This window comes from Micromys minutus (genome assembly GCF_963924665.1).
Source record: "Micromys minutus genome assembly, chromosome: 19".
Classification (NCBI taxonomy): Eukaryota; Metazoa; Chordata; class Mammalia; order Rodentia; family Muridae; genus Micromys; species Micromys minutus.
In genome coordinates, this window is record NC_137954.1 from 52,764,358 (window position 1) to 52,781,716 (window position 17,359).

The 17,359-nt window shown below is 38.1% G+C and overlaps 1 protein-coding gene and 1 pseudogene across 3 annotated transcripts in view; one reads left to right on the forward strand and one right to left on the reverse strand.

Moving 5' to 3' along the window:
• The window catches only part of TMEM232 (transmembrane protein 232), a gene marked incomplete at both ends in the record, with an annotated part of 287,483 nt that overhangs the window by 126,616 nt on the left and 143,508 nt on the right, over window positions 1–17,359 (reverse strand). For both annotated transcript variants that reach the window (XM_080933485.1, XM_080933484.1), the window contains one exon: window positions 459–697. In XM_080933485.1, coding sequence (XP_080789611.1) covers window positions 459–697 — 239 coding nt within the window. The remainder of the gene's footprint in view (window positions 1–458; window positions 698–17,359) is intronic.
• On the forward strand, window positions 4,205–13,376 carry LOC308433000 (heat shock protein HSP 90-alpha-like; annotated as a pseudogene). Its single transcript has 3 exons — window positions 4,205–4,228; window positions 10,849–11,542; window positions 11,898–13,376. The product of its transcript is annotated as a heat shock protein HSP 90-alpha-like (transcript).

Here is a 17,359-nt window from a genome sequence, read left to right on the forward strand (position 1 = left end):
TTGCCCTCCTCTCTCTTGCTTCTTGTCCTCCCCCCTTGTCCCCTTCTTCCCCTTGTCCTCTCCCCCCCCCTCACGTGCTCATGGCCAGCCTCTACTCCTCTCCTTTTCTACCTCCCTCCTCTCTCTCTGTGCCTCTACTACCCTCTTAACTCCCCCTTGCCTGAATAAACCCTATACTGATGTGTGGCTAGTTCCTCAAGGGAAAAGGATTCCCAGCATGCCCCCCCAGAGGCATCACCCTTACCCCTGAGGTCTTGCTGCACCTCCATGGGCCATATCCCAAACTCTCTTCATCATTTTCCTAACATTGGTGTAAAAACCTAGGACATCATGTTTTAACAATAGAGCCTCCTCGTGATAAAACACTTAGGAAGCAAAATGGAGAAACTGAGTTAAGTGAAAAGCCCCAAATTATACAAAATATACCCTGCAGAACAATGAAACCTGCTTTCACCTACTTCACAATAAGGCGCAGAACTCTCTTTTGTTCAGGCTGCCGTTCTCTGATGGTGCATTTTCTTTGCAAGTCCACTTCCAGGAGAGCTTTTGGAGGGAGGGCTGCGACATCCAGAGAGGGGAAAAAGAGTCTGGAGAGAGTGTCAGCGATTCTCCACCCAATGAACTTGGAGAAAACTTCTTCTTCTGAGTTTGGTGCAGCCTTTATGCTAAAAGGGTCTGTTGGGTCATTTAATTCAGCCTGTTGGGGCCAAAAAAAAAAAAAAAAAAAAAAAAGAGTGATTGAAATAAGGTGGAATAAAAAAAAACTTTAAGTTATTTAATAAAAGATAATGTGCATGTTTTCTTTGACTAACAGTGCGTTCTTTCTACTAAATAAGAGTGACTGTGAGTTCAGCTATTGCCACAAACACCAACTGACTTGGCTGAGTGTGATCCACAGAAACCACATAGAGGAGAGAATGCATGTCTACAAGTTGTCCTCTGACCTTCACAAGCACACCTGTGCATGGGCAGCACACACTAACCATATCAATTCCACCAATCAAAAGACACAAAAATAAGATCCATTCTCCTGCATTCAAGAAACACACATTACCATCACAAATAAGCATCAGCCCAGAGTAAGGGTAGGAAAAGGTATTCCAAACCAATGATCCCAAGAAGAAAATCAGTGCAGCCATTCTAAGATCTGACAAAATAGATTTCAAACAAAAAAATAATCTGAAAAGATAGGGGAGGTCACTATATGCTCATCAAAGAAAAAATCCACTTAGAGGAAATTGTAATTCTAAACATTTATGCACCCAATACAAAGGCACTCAAGTTAGGAGTGGGGGGACATCCTCTTGAAGACAGAGAAGAAGAAGCAATTGGAGAGTGGACTGGAAGAAGATAATAACAAAACTGTAAAAAAAATAAGATTGAATAATAATAAATCAAAAAACAAAAGAATTCCAAAAAACAAAAAAGAAACACTACTGCAATTTAAATCACATATTGACTTCATGCACTGATAGTGAGTGATTTCAATACCCTGCTCTCACCAACAGACAAGTAATTTAGACAAAAACTAAACTAATGCTGGAGTTAATAAATCATAAATCAAAGGGACCTAACAGGTATTTACAGAACATTTCAGCCAAACACAAATAGAATGTTCTTCCCTCTTACCATCTCATGAAACTCTCTCCAAAATTGGCCACATACTCAAACACTGAACAAGTCTCAGCAGATACAAGAAAATTAAAATAAACCTTGTAAACCTTGTAGTCTATCTGATCACCATATTTTAAAGCAAGATATCAACAACAGAAATCTGAGTACTAGAATCCTACCCAAATCCTCATTGACACTAAAGACAAGCATCTTGCAGGGGAACCTACCTTGTAGTCTATCTGATCACCATATTTTAAAGCAAGATATCAACAACAGAAATCTGAGTACTAGAATCCTACCCAAATCCTCATTGACACTAAAGACAAGCATCTTGCAGGGGAACCTACAACACCTCCGTACTTATCTCTAACTACATTCTAAACATCTGTTCTTATAAACACAGGTAAGTGTAGTCTTCAGCCCTTATCACAGAAACTTCCTTTTGCAACAAATGGGACCCTCCACTGAAAACCACAGCCAATCAAAACGCAGAGCCCCATCGAATACAGCCACAAAGCACTCCCACACCTAAGGCTCAGAGAACATTGCAGAAGATGGGGAGAATGATTTATAAGAGCCAGAAGATCAAGAAGGATGCTGTGACATTAACAGCAGACACTATGTCCATAAACATGAGCTGAGCAAGGACAGCAGCAATAGACATGCCAATGTGAATGAAGCCTCAACCTACAAAGAACTACAGACAACTAAGAAATACTGAGACTGGCAGAAATAGTCTCCCCTAAAGAAAGAAAACCAATTGGTTATTTAGTATCAAATGGTCAAGTCTGAAAACATGCATATGAGTGACATTATTCTGAGAGAAGGTTGTATTTAGGAATACATATGCATAAATAAATTATTAATAAAATTATTTATAATGCATAAATAAATTATAATAAATTATTAAATAAAGAGGCCATGAATTTTAAGGAGAGTGAAAAGAGGTATAAAGGAGACATGGAGGAAGGAAAGGGCATGGAGAAATGTTGATATTAAATTAAATCCCACACACAATCCAAAAAAAAACAAAAAATCATATTAAAACTTTTAAAGGAATCTTTCTGTACTCTCTTCCTAGAAATTTTTGGGACAAAATGCAGGCTCTACAGCTTGAAATAAGTGAAATTAGGTTTTGCTTTTTTATATTACCAGGGTATATAACCTTTCTGTGCCTGTCCAGTAGTTTTGTTCTGCCTAGGTTTAAGTGAAATCATGTGGAATGTTGTGTAAAACTCAACATTGTAAAACTCAACAGACCTCAGCTCCTTTCATAGCTGTCTAGAATATGCTCCTACACAAAAACTAGAAATATTTGGCCCAACTTTTGGCTCCTCAAAGCTAATTTGGTCCCTAAGTGACTTGTGTGTTTAAAAGTTTTCCAAATGAGGCTGTGCTTATAATCTATTGCCATATTCAGCTACACCTCAGACACTTAAATGCCACCTATGCACAAACTGATTAATAACCATCTCTTAAACTAGATTCCTACTTATTCTTACTATCATCTTGCCTGTGGGATATGTCTCAGTCCTCACCTTTAAGCACACCATAAGTATTTACATTTTCACTGAATGTCCCTGTTTTTCAGTGATGTCTACGTAGTAGTTTTACTGAGTCAGAGTTGCATTTATCACTGGATCATTAATATTTAGTTTTATTTGGAAAAATGGAAAATGTTTATTGTAGATGTAACTTGGAGTCAAAACTGTAAGAGTGGAATTCCTGAAGATGAATTCCTACACACATGTACTTACCACAGGCAAGAACAGATTTCTTCCCTTTGATTTTGTAGTGGGAATAAAGATGGTGAACCTATCATTGATGCAGGGTGGTAGGAAGGTGATAAATCATCAAAATAGAAAGTCTCCCAAGGAACCTAGCAGCAATCCAAAGAGGGGCAGCTTGCCAGAGTCCCAAGTTCTGAATCAATGATTAAGAAAATGTAGAAAACACAACAGAATCTGAGGTAACTCAGATTACTAGTGATGAGAGATAGCTCTGCATTTTCTTATGTAGTGTTGGAGCTGAAATTTCATTGCTTTGAAAAACATTTTTCCAAGTTTGAATGCTTAATTGTTACTTTCATTAGAAATCAATCACACAAAGGAACAGAGCAAGTAATTCTTTGTCATTAAAAGTCTGGCCATGAAGGCTTCATTTCTCATTACATTGGAGAGCATTGCAAATGCAGAATAGCTCTACCCTGTAGGTACATTAAAGTTTTGGACAGACTGATGAACAGGGTTAAAGAAAGAACTGAATAAAAAGACATTGTGTTTCCCACTCACAGGTTGTGTGGTTTTCTGCAAGTTATTCAGTCTCTTTGTATGTTTTTGCGCACTGTTGAGTTGAAGATGTAAAAACTTGTTCAAGGGATCTTGTGAATGTTAACCTCGAAAGTTGGCCATGTTTTCTAGCCTTCTGACCTCAAATCCCTTCAGCGCCAGCCCCTCCTTTACATTTATTTTCAGAAAAAGCATGATATAGTACAAACAGTGAAGCTTTTGAGTGACGTTCACTGACAGAGCATGGACCACATATCATTTATTTCACCCTGAGCCACTTTGGCAACAATGGTAGGAAAGCTATGGAGCTTGAGTACAGGATGTGGGTGAGATGCTTAGTACTTTGTTGTGCCCATGTGCTGTCCAGGCTCTGAGCATGCGTGCTGCCTTAAACACGAGGCTGTGACTTCAGCACTTGGACGCTAAGGATTTAAGGAGAACACATCTCCAAAAGCATATCTATTCTTCCACATCCAGCTTTCCCATTTATGCCAAAATACAAATCAGGCATGAAGGAGGTGACAGGCAGTTGCTGAGAGGCAAATAGACTGGTCACTGTCCCTTCTGCCCGACAAGCAGCACTTGAACTGTGGAAACACCTCATGAAGTATAAACTATTTTATTTTTAACAACCTTGCCATTGAATTTCAACCTCAGAGGGTTTATCTGATGAGTCAAAGACACCCTGAACAAAGTCACACTCATCGGAGCTATGCATATTTCTCTTTGATGTTCGAGGTCATATAGCAGATGGCAGAAAGCCTTTAGATGCGATGGCTTCTCCTGCATGTGTCAACATAAACAGCTGACTTGCCATCACTGAAAAGCCTGCCTCAATGCAAGCCTTTCTGGAAACATTTCAAACAGAACACATTAATTAGCATTAGCCTATTAGGCCACTCAGACAGGATTTTTTATATTGAGTTTAAATTCACTTCGGAGCACAAAAGGACTCGTGTTTAGGGATCTATTCAGAATTGATTTTTATTTCAAATATTCTTGTTAGATATTTCACCTCTCCTGAAACCTTTGAAATCATTCAATATTCTGAACAGATATAATGAGATTACTGATGGAAGAATGCTATTATGGATTTAAAAAATAGACACTGAATCAGGGAAACAGTCCTGGTGAGAAGGCGTTCCGAGTAGCCAGGGAACAGAGAGATCTCTGCTGAGCATGTGGAAAGTGCACCCCCCTTGCTTGGTTCAGGGAACCAGGAACCCAGCATTTGGCTGTCTGTTCCTAGCCAGTGGCATTTGGGTGCATAAGGGGTGCTCAGACCATCTGCCACCACTAAAAGCAGAGATCCAGGGACACAGGACAGGTAAAAGAGAAAGGCAAGAATCAATCACTAACAAGATGGCAAGAGGAAAGCGAAAGAATATACCCCAGGGAAACCAAGACAACCAGGCAACACCAGAACCCAGCTCTCCAATCACAACAGACAGCAGAATGTGAAACACTCAAGAAAAAGAAGACTCAGATCCAAAATCATACCACAAGATGATGATAGAGATCCTTAAACATGAACAGGAGGAAAAGCACAAAGAAATAGAAGCTTTTAAAGAGGAAACAAGAAAAATACTCAAAGAACTCAAAGAACAAGAGAAAAACAGAACCAAAGAGAGGAAGAAATGGAAGAAGGAATTTAAAATGAAAATAGACACACACAAAAAAAAAATACTAAAAGAGACAACCCTGGAGGTAGAAAACCTAAAAATGAAATCAGGAGTCACATATGCAAGCATTTCTAACAGATTACAAGAGATGGAAGAGAGAATTTCGTGGGTCAAAGACAACATTGAAAACAGAGACAACAGTCAGAGAAGATGCAAAAACCAAAGAGCTACTAACACAAAATGTCCAGGAGATTCAGGACACAATGAGAAGACCAAACCTAACAATAATGGGAAGAGAAGAGGGCAAATAATAACAACTCAGAAGCACAGTATATATCTTCCAAAAAGTCATAGAAGAAAACTTCCCTGCCCTTAAGAATGAAATGACAATGAGCATAAAATAAGCCTACCGAACTCCAAATAGGTTGGACCAAAAAAGAAATTACTCGAACACATAATAGTCAAAAAGCCAACTGCCCAAAACAAAGAAAGAATACTAAATGCAGTAAGGGGGAAAGGTCATGTAACATACTAAGGCAGAACAATCAGAATCACACCCGATTTCTCAACAGAGACTATGAAAGCTAGAAGAGCCTGGACAGACACCATGCAGACCCTAAGAGAGAACAAGTGTCAGCCCAAGCTGCTATACCCAGCAAAACTCTCAATCACTATAGATGGAGAGACTAAGATATTCCAAGACAAAACTAAATTTATGCAATATATGACCACAAACCAAACACTACAATGAATTATACATGGAAAACCCAATACAATGAGGGGAACTACATCCTAGTAAAAACAAGAAAACTCCTAAGCAAGAGAACCAAAAGAAGAAAGACACAGAGGCACAATTCTAACTCCAAAAGCAAAACTACCAGGAAACAACAACCACTATTCCTTGATATCTGTTAATATAAATGGACTCAATACCCCAATAAAAAGACATAGGCTATCAGAGTGGATACATAAACAAAACCCAGCATTTTGCTGCATACAGGAAACTCATCTCTGAGACAAAGACAGACACTATCTCAGAGTAAAATGTTGGGGAAAAACCTTCCAAGAAAATGACCCCAAGATGCAAGCTGGAGTGGCCATTCTAGTTATTTAAAAAGTTAAGAAAGGACACTTTTTACTCATTACAAGGGAAATTTGTCAGGAGGAACTCTCAATCCTTAACATATATGCTCCAAATACAAAAGCACCCATATTCATAAAAGAAACCCTACTAAAGCTCAAAAAATACATTTTACTCCACACAATAATAGTGGGAGACTTTAATACCCCACTTTCACCAATAGACAGATCATGGAATCTGAAAATGAACACAAATAATGTAAAAGTAACAGAGACTATGAACCAACTTGAATTAATAGATATCTATAGAACATATCATCCTAAAACTAAAGAATACACCTTCTTCTCAGCACCTCAGGGCACCTTCTTGAAAATTGAACACATAATTAAACTCAGAATGAGACTCAATCGATACAAGAAGATTGAAATACTACCATGTATCCTTTCAGATCACCATGGTCTAAGGCTGGTCTTTAATAACAACAAAGACAACAAAAAGCCCATATACATAGAGAAACTAAGAATGCTCTATTAAATGATAGCAAGATCAAAGAAAAAATAAAGAAAGAAATTAGGGATTTTCTAGAATTCAATGAAAATGAAAACACAACATACCCAAACATATGGGATGCAATGAAAGCAGTACTGAGAGGAAAACTCATAGTTCTGAGTGCTTCCAAAAAGAAACAGGAGAGAGCATACACTAGCAACCTGACAGAACAGTTGAAAGCTCTAGAAGAAAAGGAAGCAGATACACCCAAGAGGAGTAGTCGGAAAGAAATAATCAAACTTAGGGCAGAAATAGACCAAATGGAAACAAAAATAACCATTAAAAGAATCAACAAAACCAAGAGCTGGTTCTTTGGGAAAATTAACAAGATTGATAAACTCTTAGCCAGACTAAATAGAGGGCAAAGAGAGAGTATCCAAATTAACAAAATCAGAAAGAAAAGTGGGGAAATAACGACTGAAACTGAGGAAATTCAAGAAATCATCAGATCATACAACAAAAGTCTATACTCAACAAAGCTGGAAAATCTGGAGGAAATGGATGAATTCCTAGACACATACAAGATACAAAAGTTAAACAACAACCAGGTAAACAAGCTAAATAATGCCAAAACAACTAAAGAAATAGAAGCAGTCATCAAAAGCCTCCCAACCAAAAAAAGCCCAGGTCCAGATGGGTTCAGTGCAGAGTTTTATCAGACATTTATTGAGAACATAATACCGATACTCTCCAAACTATTCCACAAAAGAATCCGAGGGAACACTACCTAACTCATTTTTTGATGCTACAATAACCCTTGTTCCTAAATCACACAAAGGTCCTACAAGGATAGAGAACTTCAGACCAATCTCACTTATGAACATTGATGCAAAAATACTTAACAAAATCCTTGCAAACCGATTCCAAGAACACATCAAAACAATCATTCACCATGATCAGGTAGGCTTCATCCTTGGCATCCAGGGATGGTTTAATATATGGAAATCCATCAATGTAATCCACCATATAAACAAACTCAAAGAAAAAAACTGCATGGTTATCTCACTAGATGCTGAGAAAGCATTGGACAAAATCCAACATCACTTCATGTTAAAAGTCTTGGAAAGAACAGGAACCCAAGGCCCATACATAAACATAATAAAAGCAATATACAGCAAACCAACAGCCAACCTCTAACTTAACAGTGGGAAACTACAAGCAATCCCACTAAAATCAGGGACTCAACAAGGCTTCCAGGACTCCCCCTACCTATTCAACATAGTACTGGAACTACTGGCCGAAGCAATTAGAGAGCAAAAGGAAATCAAAGGAATACAACTTGGAAAGGAAGAAGTAAAAATATCACTATTTGCAGATGACATGATAGTGTACTTAAGGGACCCCACAAATTCCACCAGAGAACTCCTACAGCTGATAAACAAGTTCAGCAAAGTGGCTGGATATAAAATTAATTCAAACAAATAATTAGCCTTCCTATATTCAAAGGACACACATGTGGAGAAAGAAATTAGGGAAAAGGTACCCTTCACAATAGTCCCAAAAAACATGAAATACCTTGGTGTGACTCTAACTAAGCAAGTGAAGGACCTGTATGATAAGAACTTCAAACCTCTAAAGAAGGAAATCGAGGAAGATCTCAGAAAATGGAAAGATCTCCCATGCTCATGGATTGGAAGGATCAATATTTTAAAAATGGCCATCTTACCAAAAGCAATATACAGATTTAATGCAATCCCCATCAAAATTCCAACCCAATTCTTCATTGAGTTGGAAAGAGCAATGTGCAATTTCATCTGGATTAACAAAAGACCTAGAATAGCGAAATCCATCCTCAACAACAAGAAAACATCTGTGGGAATCACTATCCCTGACCTCAAGTATATTACAAGGCTATTGTGCTGAAAACTGCATGGTACTAGGACAGAAATAGGCAGGTGGATCAATGGAATAGAATAGAAGATCCAGAAATGAGCCCTTACATATATGGTCACCTGATTTTTGACAAAGAAGCTGTAAACATTCAATGGAAAAAGAACAGCCTATTCAACAAATGGTGTTGGTCCAACTGGCACTCAGCATGCAGAAGAATGAAAATAGACCCTTTCTTATCTCCTTGTACAAAGCTCAAGTGCAAGTGGATCAAAGATCTTCACATTAAACCAGGTACACTGAAACTATTAGATGAGAAAGTAGGGAAAACCTTAGAACACATAGGCACAGGAGAAAATTTCCTGAACAGAACACCAATGGCTCATGCTTTAAGGTTAAAGATTGACTTATGGGACTTAATGAGATTGCAAAGTTTCTGTAAGTCTAAGTACACTGTCAAGAAAACAAATTGGCAGCCAACAGATTGGGGAAAGATCTTTAACAACCCCACATCAGATAAGGCCTAATATCCAAGATATACAACGAACTCAAGAAGCTAGACACCAGAGAATCAAGCAACCCTATTAAAAAGGGGATATTGAGCTAAACAAAAAGTTCTTAGTTGAGGAATATCGAATGGCTGAGAAGCATCTATGGAAGTGCTTGAAATCATTAGCCATCAGGGAAATGCAAATCAAAACAACCCTGAGATTCCACTTCACACCAGTCAGATTGGCTGAGATCAAAAATTCAGATGACAGCAGATGCTGGCGAGGATGTGGAGAAAGAGGAACACTTCTCCACTGTTGCTGGGGTTGTAAACTGGTACAACCATTCTGGAAATCTGTCTGGTGATTTCTCAGAGAATTGGACATAGTACTACCTGAAGATCCAGATTTTCTGCTTCTGGGCATATATCCCAGGGACGCTCCAATGTACAACAAAAATACATGCACCACAATGTTCATAGCAGCTCTATTTATAATAGCCAGAAGCTGGAAAAAATTCAGATGTCCTTCATTAGATGAATGAATACAAAAATTGTGGTCCATTTACACAATGGAGTACTACTCAGCTATCAGAAACAATGACTTTATGAAATTCCTCAGGAAATGGATGCATCTAGAGAATATCATCCTGAGTGAGATAAATTAGTCACAGAAGAACATACATAATATGCAGTCACTGATATTTGGATACTAACTCCAGAAAGCTCTGAACACCCCAGAAACAACTCACAGAGTGTGTGAAGTTCAAGAAAAGAAAAAAGAAAAGAAAAGAAAAACCATTATTCTTAATCCTTACACACCAAGAAAACTTTGACTAATTTCAGTTTACATCCTGTTTTACATGTACTTTATGCTCATTGTAAGTAGTAAGATCTTAATGCACACTATCAAACCTTTAAAAAGAAAGCCAAGCACTAACAAAAATGTATTCACATACTTTTATGCAAAAAAGCTTAAAATTTGTACATTTATCTTTGTTTTTTAAAATAAAGTTGTTCAATTAAAAATTAAATATAAGCTAGATATAGTCTTCTTTATAATTCTTATGGTTTGGGAGAGAGTAACGTCCTGAATAAATTGATTTCCAGGTGACATGTTGCTACAGGAATTCATAAATTTTAGTTTTTTCAGTTCTGCATATTCTGATGATATGCATTCTTTCTGCTATTAAATGGAAAAAATGAAAATAATAAACAGTATATATCAAAAATACATACTGTATGGCAGCAGTTAGTATACTTAGCAACAGATTGATCAGTGTTGAAGATGAATTGAAGTATTAAATTAAATTATTCAAAGTTGATTCAGTGTCTTGTTGCCATTAGTCACATTCCATGTGTGCTCATTGAGCCAAGATCCCTGAGGAAGCCCAGACCCAAGACCAACCAATGGAGGAGGAGGAGGTCAAGCTCTTTGCCTTTCAGGAAGAAATTGCCCAGCTAATGTCCTTGATTATCAACATTTTCTACTCCAAGAAAGAGATCCTTCTGAGGGAACTCATTTCCAATTTATTAGATGCTCTTGATAAAATCAGATATGACAGCTTGATAGACCCTAGTAAACTTGATCCTGGGAAGGAGCTGCACATTAACCTCATTCCCAACAAACAAGATTAAACATTCCCTATTGTAAATACTGGAATTGGAATGACCAAGGCTGACTTGATCAATAACCTTGGCACTATTGCTGAATCAGGCACTAAAGCCTTCATGGAGGCTTTGCAGGCTGGTACAGATATCTCTATGACTGGCCAATTTGGTGTTAATTTTTACTCTGTGTATTTGGTTGCTGAGAAAGTGACTGTCATCAAGAAGCATAATGATGATGAGCAGTATGCCTGGAAATCTTCAGCTGGGGATTTTTCACAGTGAGGACCAACACAGGTAAACCAGTGAATGGGTTGTGGAACAAAGGTTATCTTGCATCTGAAATAAGACCAAACTGAGTATTTGAAGGAAAGGGGAATAAAGGAGATTGTGAAGAAACATTCTCAGTTTATTGGCTATCCCATTACTCTCTTTGTGGAGAAGGAATGAGATAAAGAAATCAGTGGTGATGAGGATGAAAAAAAGTAAGAGAAAGGAAAAAAAGAAAAAGAAGAAAAGGAGTCTGATGAGAAGACTTAAATAGAAGATGTTGGTTCTGATGATGAAGGAGGAGGAGGAGGAGGAGGAAGAGGAAGAGAAGAAGGAGAAGGAGAGGAAGAAGAAGAGGAAGAAGAAGAAGAAGAAGAAGAAGAAGAAGAAGAAGAAGAAGAAGAAGAAGAAGAAGAAGAAGAAGAAGAAGAAGAAGAAGAAGAAGAGGAGGAGGAGGAGGAGGAGGAGGAGGAGGAGGAGGAGGAAGAGGAAGAGGTAGAGAAAAAGGAAGAGAAGAGGAAGAGGAGGAAAAGGAAGAGGAGGAGTAGGAGGAGGAGGAGGAAGAAGAAGAAGAAGAAGAAGAAGAAGAAGAAGAAGAAGAAGAAGAAGAAGAAGAAGAAGAAGAAGAAGAAGAAGAAGAAAAAAAAGAAGAAGAAAAAGAAGAAGAGAAGGATGGTGACAAAGAGAAAAAGAAGATAAAGGAAAAGTACATTGATCAAGAAGAACTCAACAAAACAAAGCCAATTTGGACCAGAAATCTTGATGGTATTACTAATGAAGAATATGTAGAGTTCTACAAGAGCTTAACCAATGATTAGGAAGAATGTTTGGCAGTAAAGCATTTTTTCTGTTGAAGGACAATTGGAATTCCAGGCCCTTCTTCTTGTCCCAAGACATGCTCCTTTTGATCTGTTTAAAAACAGAAAGAATAGGAACAACATCAAGTTGTATGTTTGCACAGTTTTTATCATGGACAACTGTGAGGCGTTGATCCCTGAGTATCTGAATTTCATTAGAGGGGTGGTGGATTCTGAGAATCTCCCTCTAAATATTTCCCATGAAATGCTGCAACAAAGAAAATTCTGAAAGTTATCAGAATTTGGTCAAGAAATGCTAAGAACTAGTTACTGAACTGGCAAAAGATAAAGAGAAACACAAAAAAATAGCAACAGTTCTCAAAAAATATAAACCTTGGAATACATAAAGACTCCCCAAATTGGAAGAAGCTTTCAGAGCAGTTGACTTAGTATGCATCTGCTTCTGGGGATGAGATGGTTTCTCTGAAGGACTACTGCACCAGAATGAAGGAAAACCTGAAGCACATCTATTTTATCACAGGTGAGACCAAGGACCAGGTTGCTAACTCAGCCTTTGTGGAACGTCTCTGATAGCATGGATTATAAGTAATCTATATGATTGAGCCACTTGATGAGTATTGTGTGCAACAGCAGAAGGAATTTGAGAGCAAGACCTTGGTGTCAGTTACCAAAGAAGGACTGAAACTTCTAGAAGATGATGAGGAAAAGAAGAAACAAGAAGAGAAAAAGTCAAAATTTGAGAACCTCTGCAAAATTATGAAAGATATTTTAGAGGAAAAAGTTGAAAAGGTGGTTGTGTCAAAGCAATTGGTGACATCCCCTTGCTGTATTGTCACAAGTATGTATGGGTGGACAGCAAACACGGAGAGAATCATGAAAGCTCAAGCCCTCAGAGACAACTCAACAATGGGTTACATGGCAGCAAACCCTGATCACTCCAGTATTGAATCCTTAAGTCAAAAGGCAGAGGCTGACAAAAATGACAAGTCTGTGAAGGATCTGGTCATCTTGCTGTATGAAACTGCACTCCTGTTTTCCAGCTTTAGTCTGTAAGATCCCCAGACCCATGCTAAAAAGATCTACAGGATGATCAAGTTTGAAACTGATGAGGATGATCCTACTGTGGATGATATTAGTGCTGCTATAAATGAAGAAATGCCACCCCTGGAAGGAGATGACAAACATTCATGCATGGAAGAAGTAGACTGAGATTCACCAAAGCTATGTGTTTGATGCTTACCTTCATTCCTTCTGATAATATATTTTCCATGACATTGGTTTATTTTTGTTAACATTTAAAACATCTGTGTGGCATGAAAACTAAGGAGAAGAAAAAAGTTCCACATGTGGTACTTTGACACTACAGGTTGATAGAACGTTTGTTGTAAGACGTAACCTACTACTAATGTTAACTTTGTGGTCTGAAGTGTTTAGCTGTTGAGCTGGATTTTTTAGTAGACCAAATTAAGATGGCTTAAGTTTCATCTTACAACTTTTTTCATTCCCTGTAGTTAATTCTGCATGTACTAGTCTTAGAAGTAAACACAAGTTAAAACAACTTAACAGGAATTCCCCAAGTGGCTTGTTTTCCAAAGTACCAAGAACAAAACCCCAAGTTTCCCTAGGTCTTGTGACTCAAAAGGCTTCTGAGAGGGATCCAGGAACCTGGCAGCCCTCTGTTCCCACCCGACCACTTCCGGAGGTGCACAACAGCCACTCAGAACATCCGCCACCAGGAAGAGCAGACACACAGACAGAGAGGACTAGTGAGAACCAGGTAAGAATGGATTCTGGCTAGCTAGGGGTCAGAGAGATCTCAGCAGAGCACTTGGAAAGTGTGCACCCACCCATCTCAATCCAGGCACCCAGGAACCCAGTAGCATTGGGCCCTCTGTACCCAGCCGGCAGCTTTTGGGTACACAACAGGTGATTGGACCATCCACCACCAGGAACAGTGGAGATCCAGGGACACATGCCAGGTACAAGGGAAAGGTGAGAACCAATCACTGACAACAAGATGGCAAGAGGAAAGCAGAAGAACTTACCCCACCGAAACCAAATGGTGTTGGTCCAACTGGCACTCAGCATGCAGAAGAATGAAAATAGACCCTTTCTTATCTCCATGTACAAAGCTCAAGTGTAAGTAAATCAAAGATCTCCACATTAAACCAGGTACACTGAAACTATTAGATGAGAAAGTAGGGAAACCCTTAGAACTCATAGGCACAGGAGAAAATTTCCTGAACAGAACACCAATGGCTCAAGCTCTAAGGTCGAAGATTGACAAATGGGACTTAATGAGATTACAAAGTTTCTGTAAGGCTAAAGATACTGTCAGGAAAACAAAAAGGCAGCCAACAGAGTGGGAAATGATCTTTACCAACCCCACATCAGATAGAGGACTAATATCCAAGGTATACAAAGAACTCAAAAAGCTAGACACCAGAGAATTAAACAACCTTATTTTAAAAATGGGGTACAGACTTAAACAAATGTTCTCAATCGAGGAATACCAATGGCTGAGAAACATCTAAGGAAGTGCTCAACATCCTTAGCCATCAGGGAAATACAAATCAAAACAACCCTGAGATACCACCTCACACCCGTCAGATTGGCCAAGATCCAAAACTCAGATGACAGCAGATGCTGGCGAGGATGTAGAGAAAGAGGAACACTTCTCCACTCTTGGTGGGATTGTAAACTGATACAACCGCTCTGGAAATCAGTCTGGCGGTTCCTCAGAAAAATGGACATAGTACTACCTGAAGACCCAGTTATTCCACTTCTGGGCATTTACCCCAGAGACGCTCTAACACACAACAAAGATACATGCACCACAATGTTCATTGCAGCTCTATTTATAATAGCCAGTAGCTGGAAAGAACCCAGAAGTCCTTCAGTAGATGAATGGATACAAAAATTGTGGTACATTTACACAGTGGAGTACTACTCAGCTATCAGAAACAATGACTTAACAAAATTCTTTTTAAAAAATGGATGCATCTAGAGAATATCATCCTGAGTGAGATAACCCAGTTACAAAAGAACAGACATAATATGCAGTCACTGATAATGGGATACTAACCTCAGAAAGCTCTGAACACCCCAAAAAGCAACTCACAGACTGTGTGAAGTTCAACAAAAAAAAGAATATATTTTAATTAAAATAGAACTGTATCACATCCCTCTTTCCTCCCTACAGCCCCTCCTTGTATCTCTCCTATCCCCTAAATTAATAGCCATTTTTCCTATATTGTTGTTATATATATATATATGTGTGTGTGTATGTATATGTACCCACAAATACTTAATTACAACCTTAAAATGTATTCATATACTTTTATGCAAAAATGCTGAAAATTTGTACATTTATCTTTTTTTTTTAAATAAAGTAAAAAAAAGAAAAAAAAAAGGCTTGAATGGAAATAGTGCCCAATCACATTCTGCTTTAAACAGTAAATACAGATGAGATTTAAAAATCAATCAATTAATTAATTAATTAATTAATTAAAAAATAAAAAAAAATCAGGCTGGAGAGATGGTTCAGTGGTTACGAGCACCAACTGCTCTTTCAGATGTTTTTAGTTCAATTCCCAGCAACCACATGGTGGCTCACAGCCATCTATAATGAGATCTGATACCCTCTTCTAGTGTGTGTGAGGACAGCAACAGTGTACTTACATACATAGAATAACTAAATAAATCTTAAATTAAAAAAATCTTTATTAAATTTAAAAGTCTACCATACAAAACGCATATTTGATTTTAATGTGTGAGAAGATCTCTATTTACCTAGCATTCTAGTACACACCTTCCCCACATGTTGATCATAATAAAAGCTTCACATCACTCCCTGTAAGTTACGGTAGTGTCTGACATGGACAGTGTTTAGGAATGTTGTGGTAAGTATGGGAATGAATCTGCTGCTACTGGTCCCGAGGTCGGTTTCACTCCGAGGGAGCCTCTCTAGCACAGAGTCCTGCACCACCCCCTCCCAGCTGTCTCTCTTTTAGTCTGAAACTTTAGCTACCAGTTCTGTGCTTGCCTCGGACCATGCTGGAACCACTCACCCCAGCTGAGGACTTAGCTCATGTTCCCCACAGCCCAGTAAAATCATATAGCCAATAATTTAGTAAGGGATAGGACAGAAAAGAGCCAAGATCGTGTTACAGACACAGTCACTAGCAATGCCCGAAATGAGAGCGTAATGCATGTTTAACTTCAGCCAGATTTCTTAAGTCCTGAGCCTTCATTATATAGGTGTTGTTTATAATGTTCCCTACTCACGTGGAGTAGTAAGGAAATAGCTAAAAATATACACACTTTAGTCACGAACATCTTCTAGTCAGTTTATATACCATCTTCAAAAGAGGTATCGGGTAAGACTTGTAAAATGGTCCTGTGGAACTCATGAATAAGCAAACTATTGAAGAAGCATGAGGACATAAGATTAAACAACTAAACCTTGAAGGTTTCTTATCCTAAAAGGATGCAATCAACAGTTTCAAAGGAAGAAATAAATCAGAGAGGTGCATCCTGTGATGTTCATTTATTACGGTAAAAATAAAGACCACTTGCTTACAAAATATTCTCATCTAATGCAATTTAGAAATATGATTTTAATAGGGCCAAAGTGTTCAGCACAATAACCTGTATGTGAAATGGGCTCATTTTCTAGAACCTGATTTTGGTTTGCTTTACTTGTCTATGTGACATTTGGTTAACTGTCTTGCTATGATTGTATTAACTGCAATAAGAAGGAAGGATATAAAAAATATAAACAAGGATAACGTGTATGTGTGTACTTAACTGAGAAAGTGGTTCAGAGGGGTAAGATTTTGGAATTCAAGAAATCCAAAATTCCACATAGCAATACCAGGAGCAGAGGGAGACAGGAGCTGGAATGCTCCGAGGCCAGCTACTGGGGTTAGCTCAATAGTAAGTTCTTAAGAACAAAGTTTTAAGTTCTTTAGTTTAAGTTTTTTAGTTTAAGTTTTTTAAAAACTTAGTAAATTTTTAATAGCTTAGCTTATAGACTATTTCTCCTGAAGCCTGTACCATCAAATACCATGAAAAACCTTTTATGACCAAAGACATGCAACTGAGGCAAGAAAAAAAATGTTGAGATAATAATAAGGCAATTATAAGTCATTACATCATGTCTGTGCCCATAAAACTACCTGTTTTATACA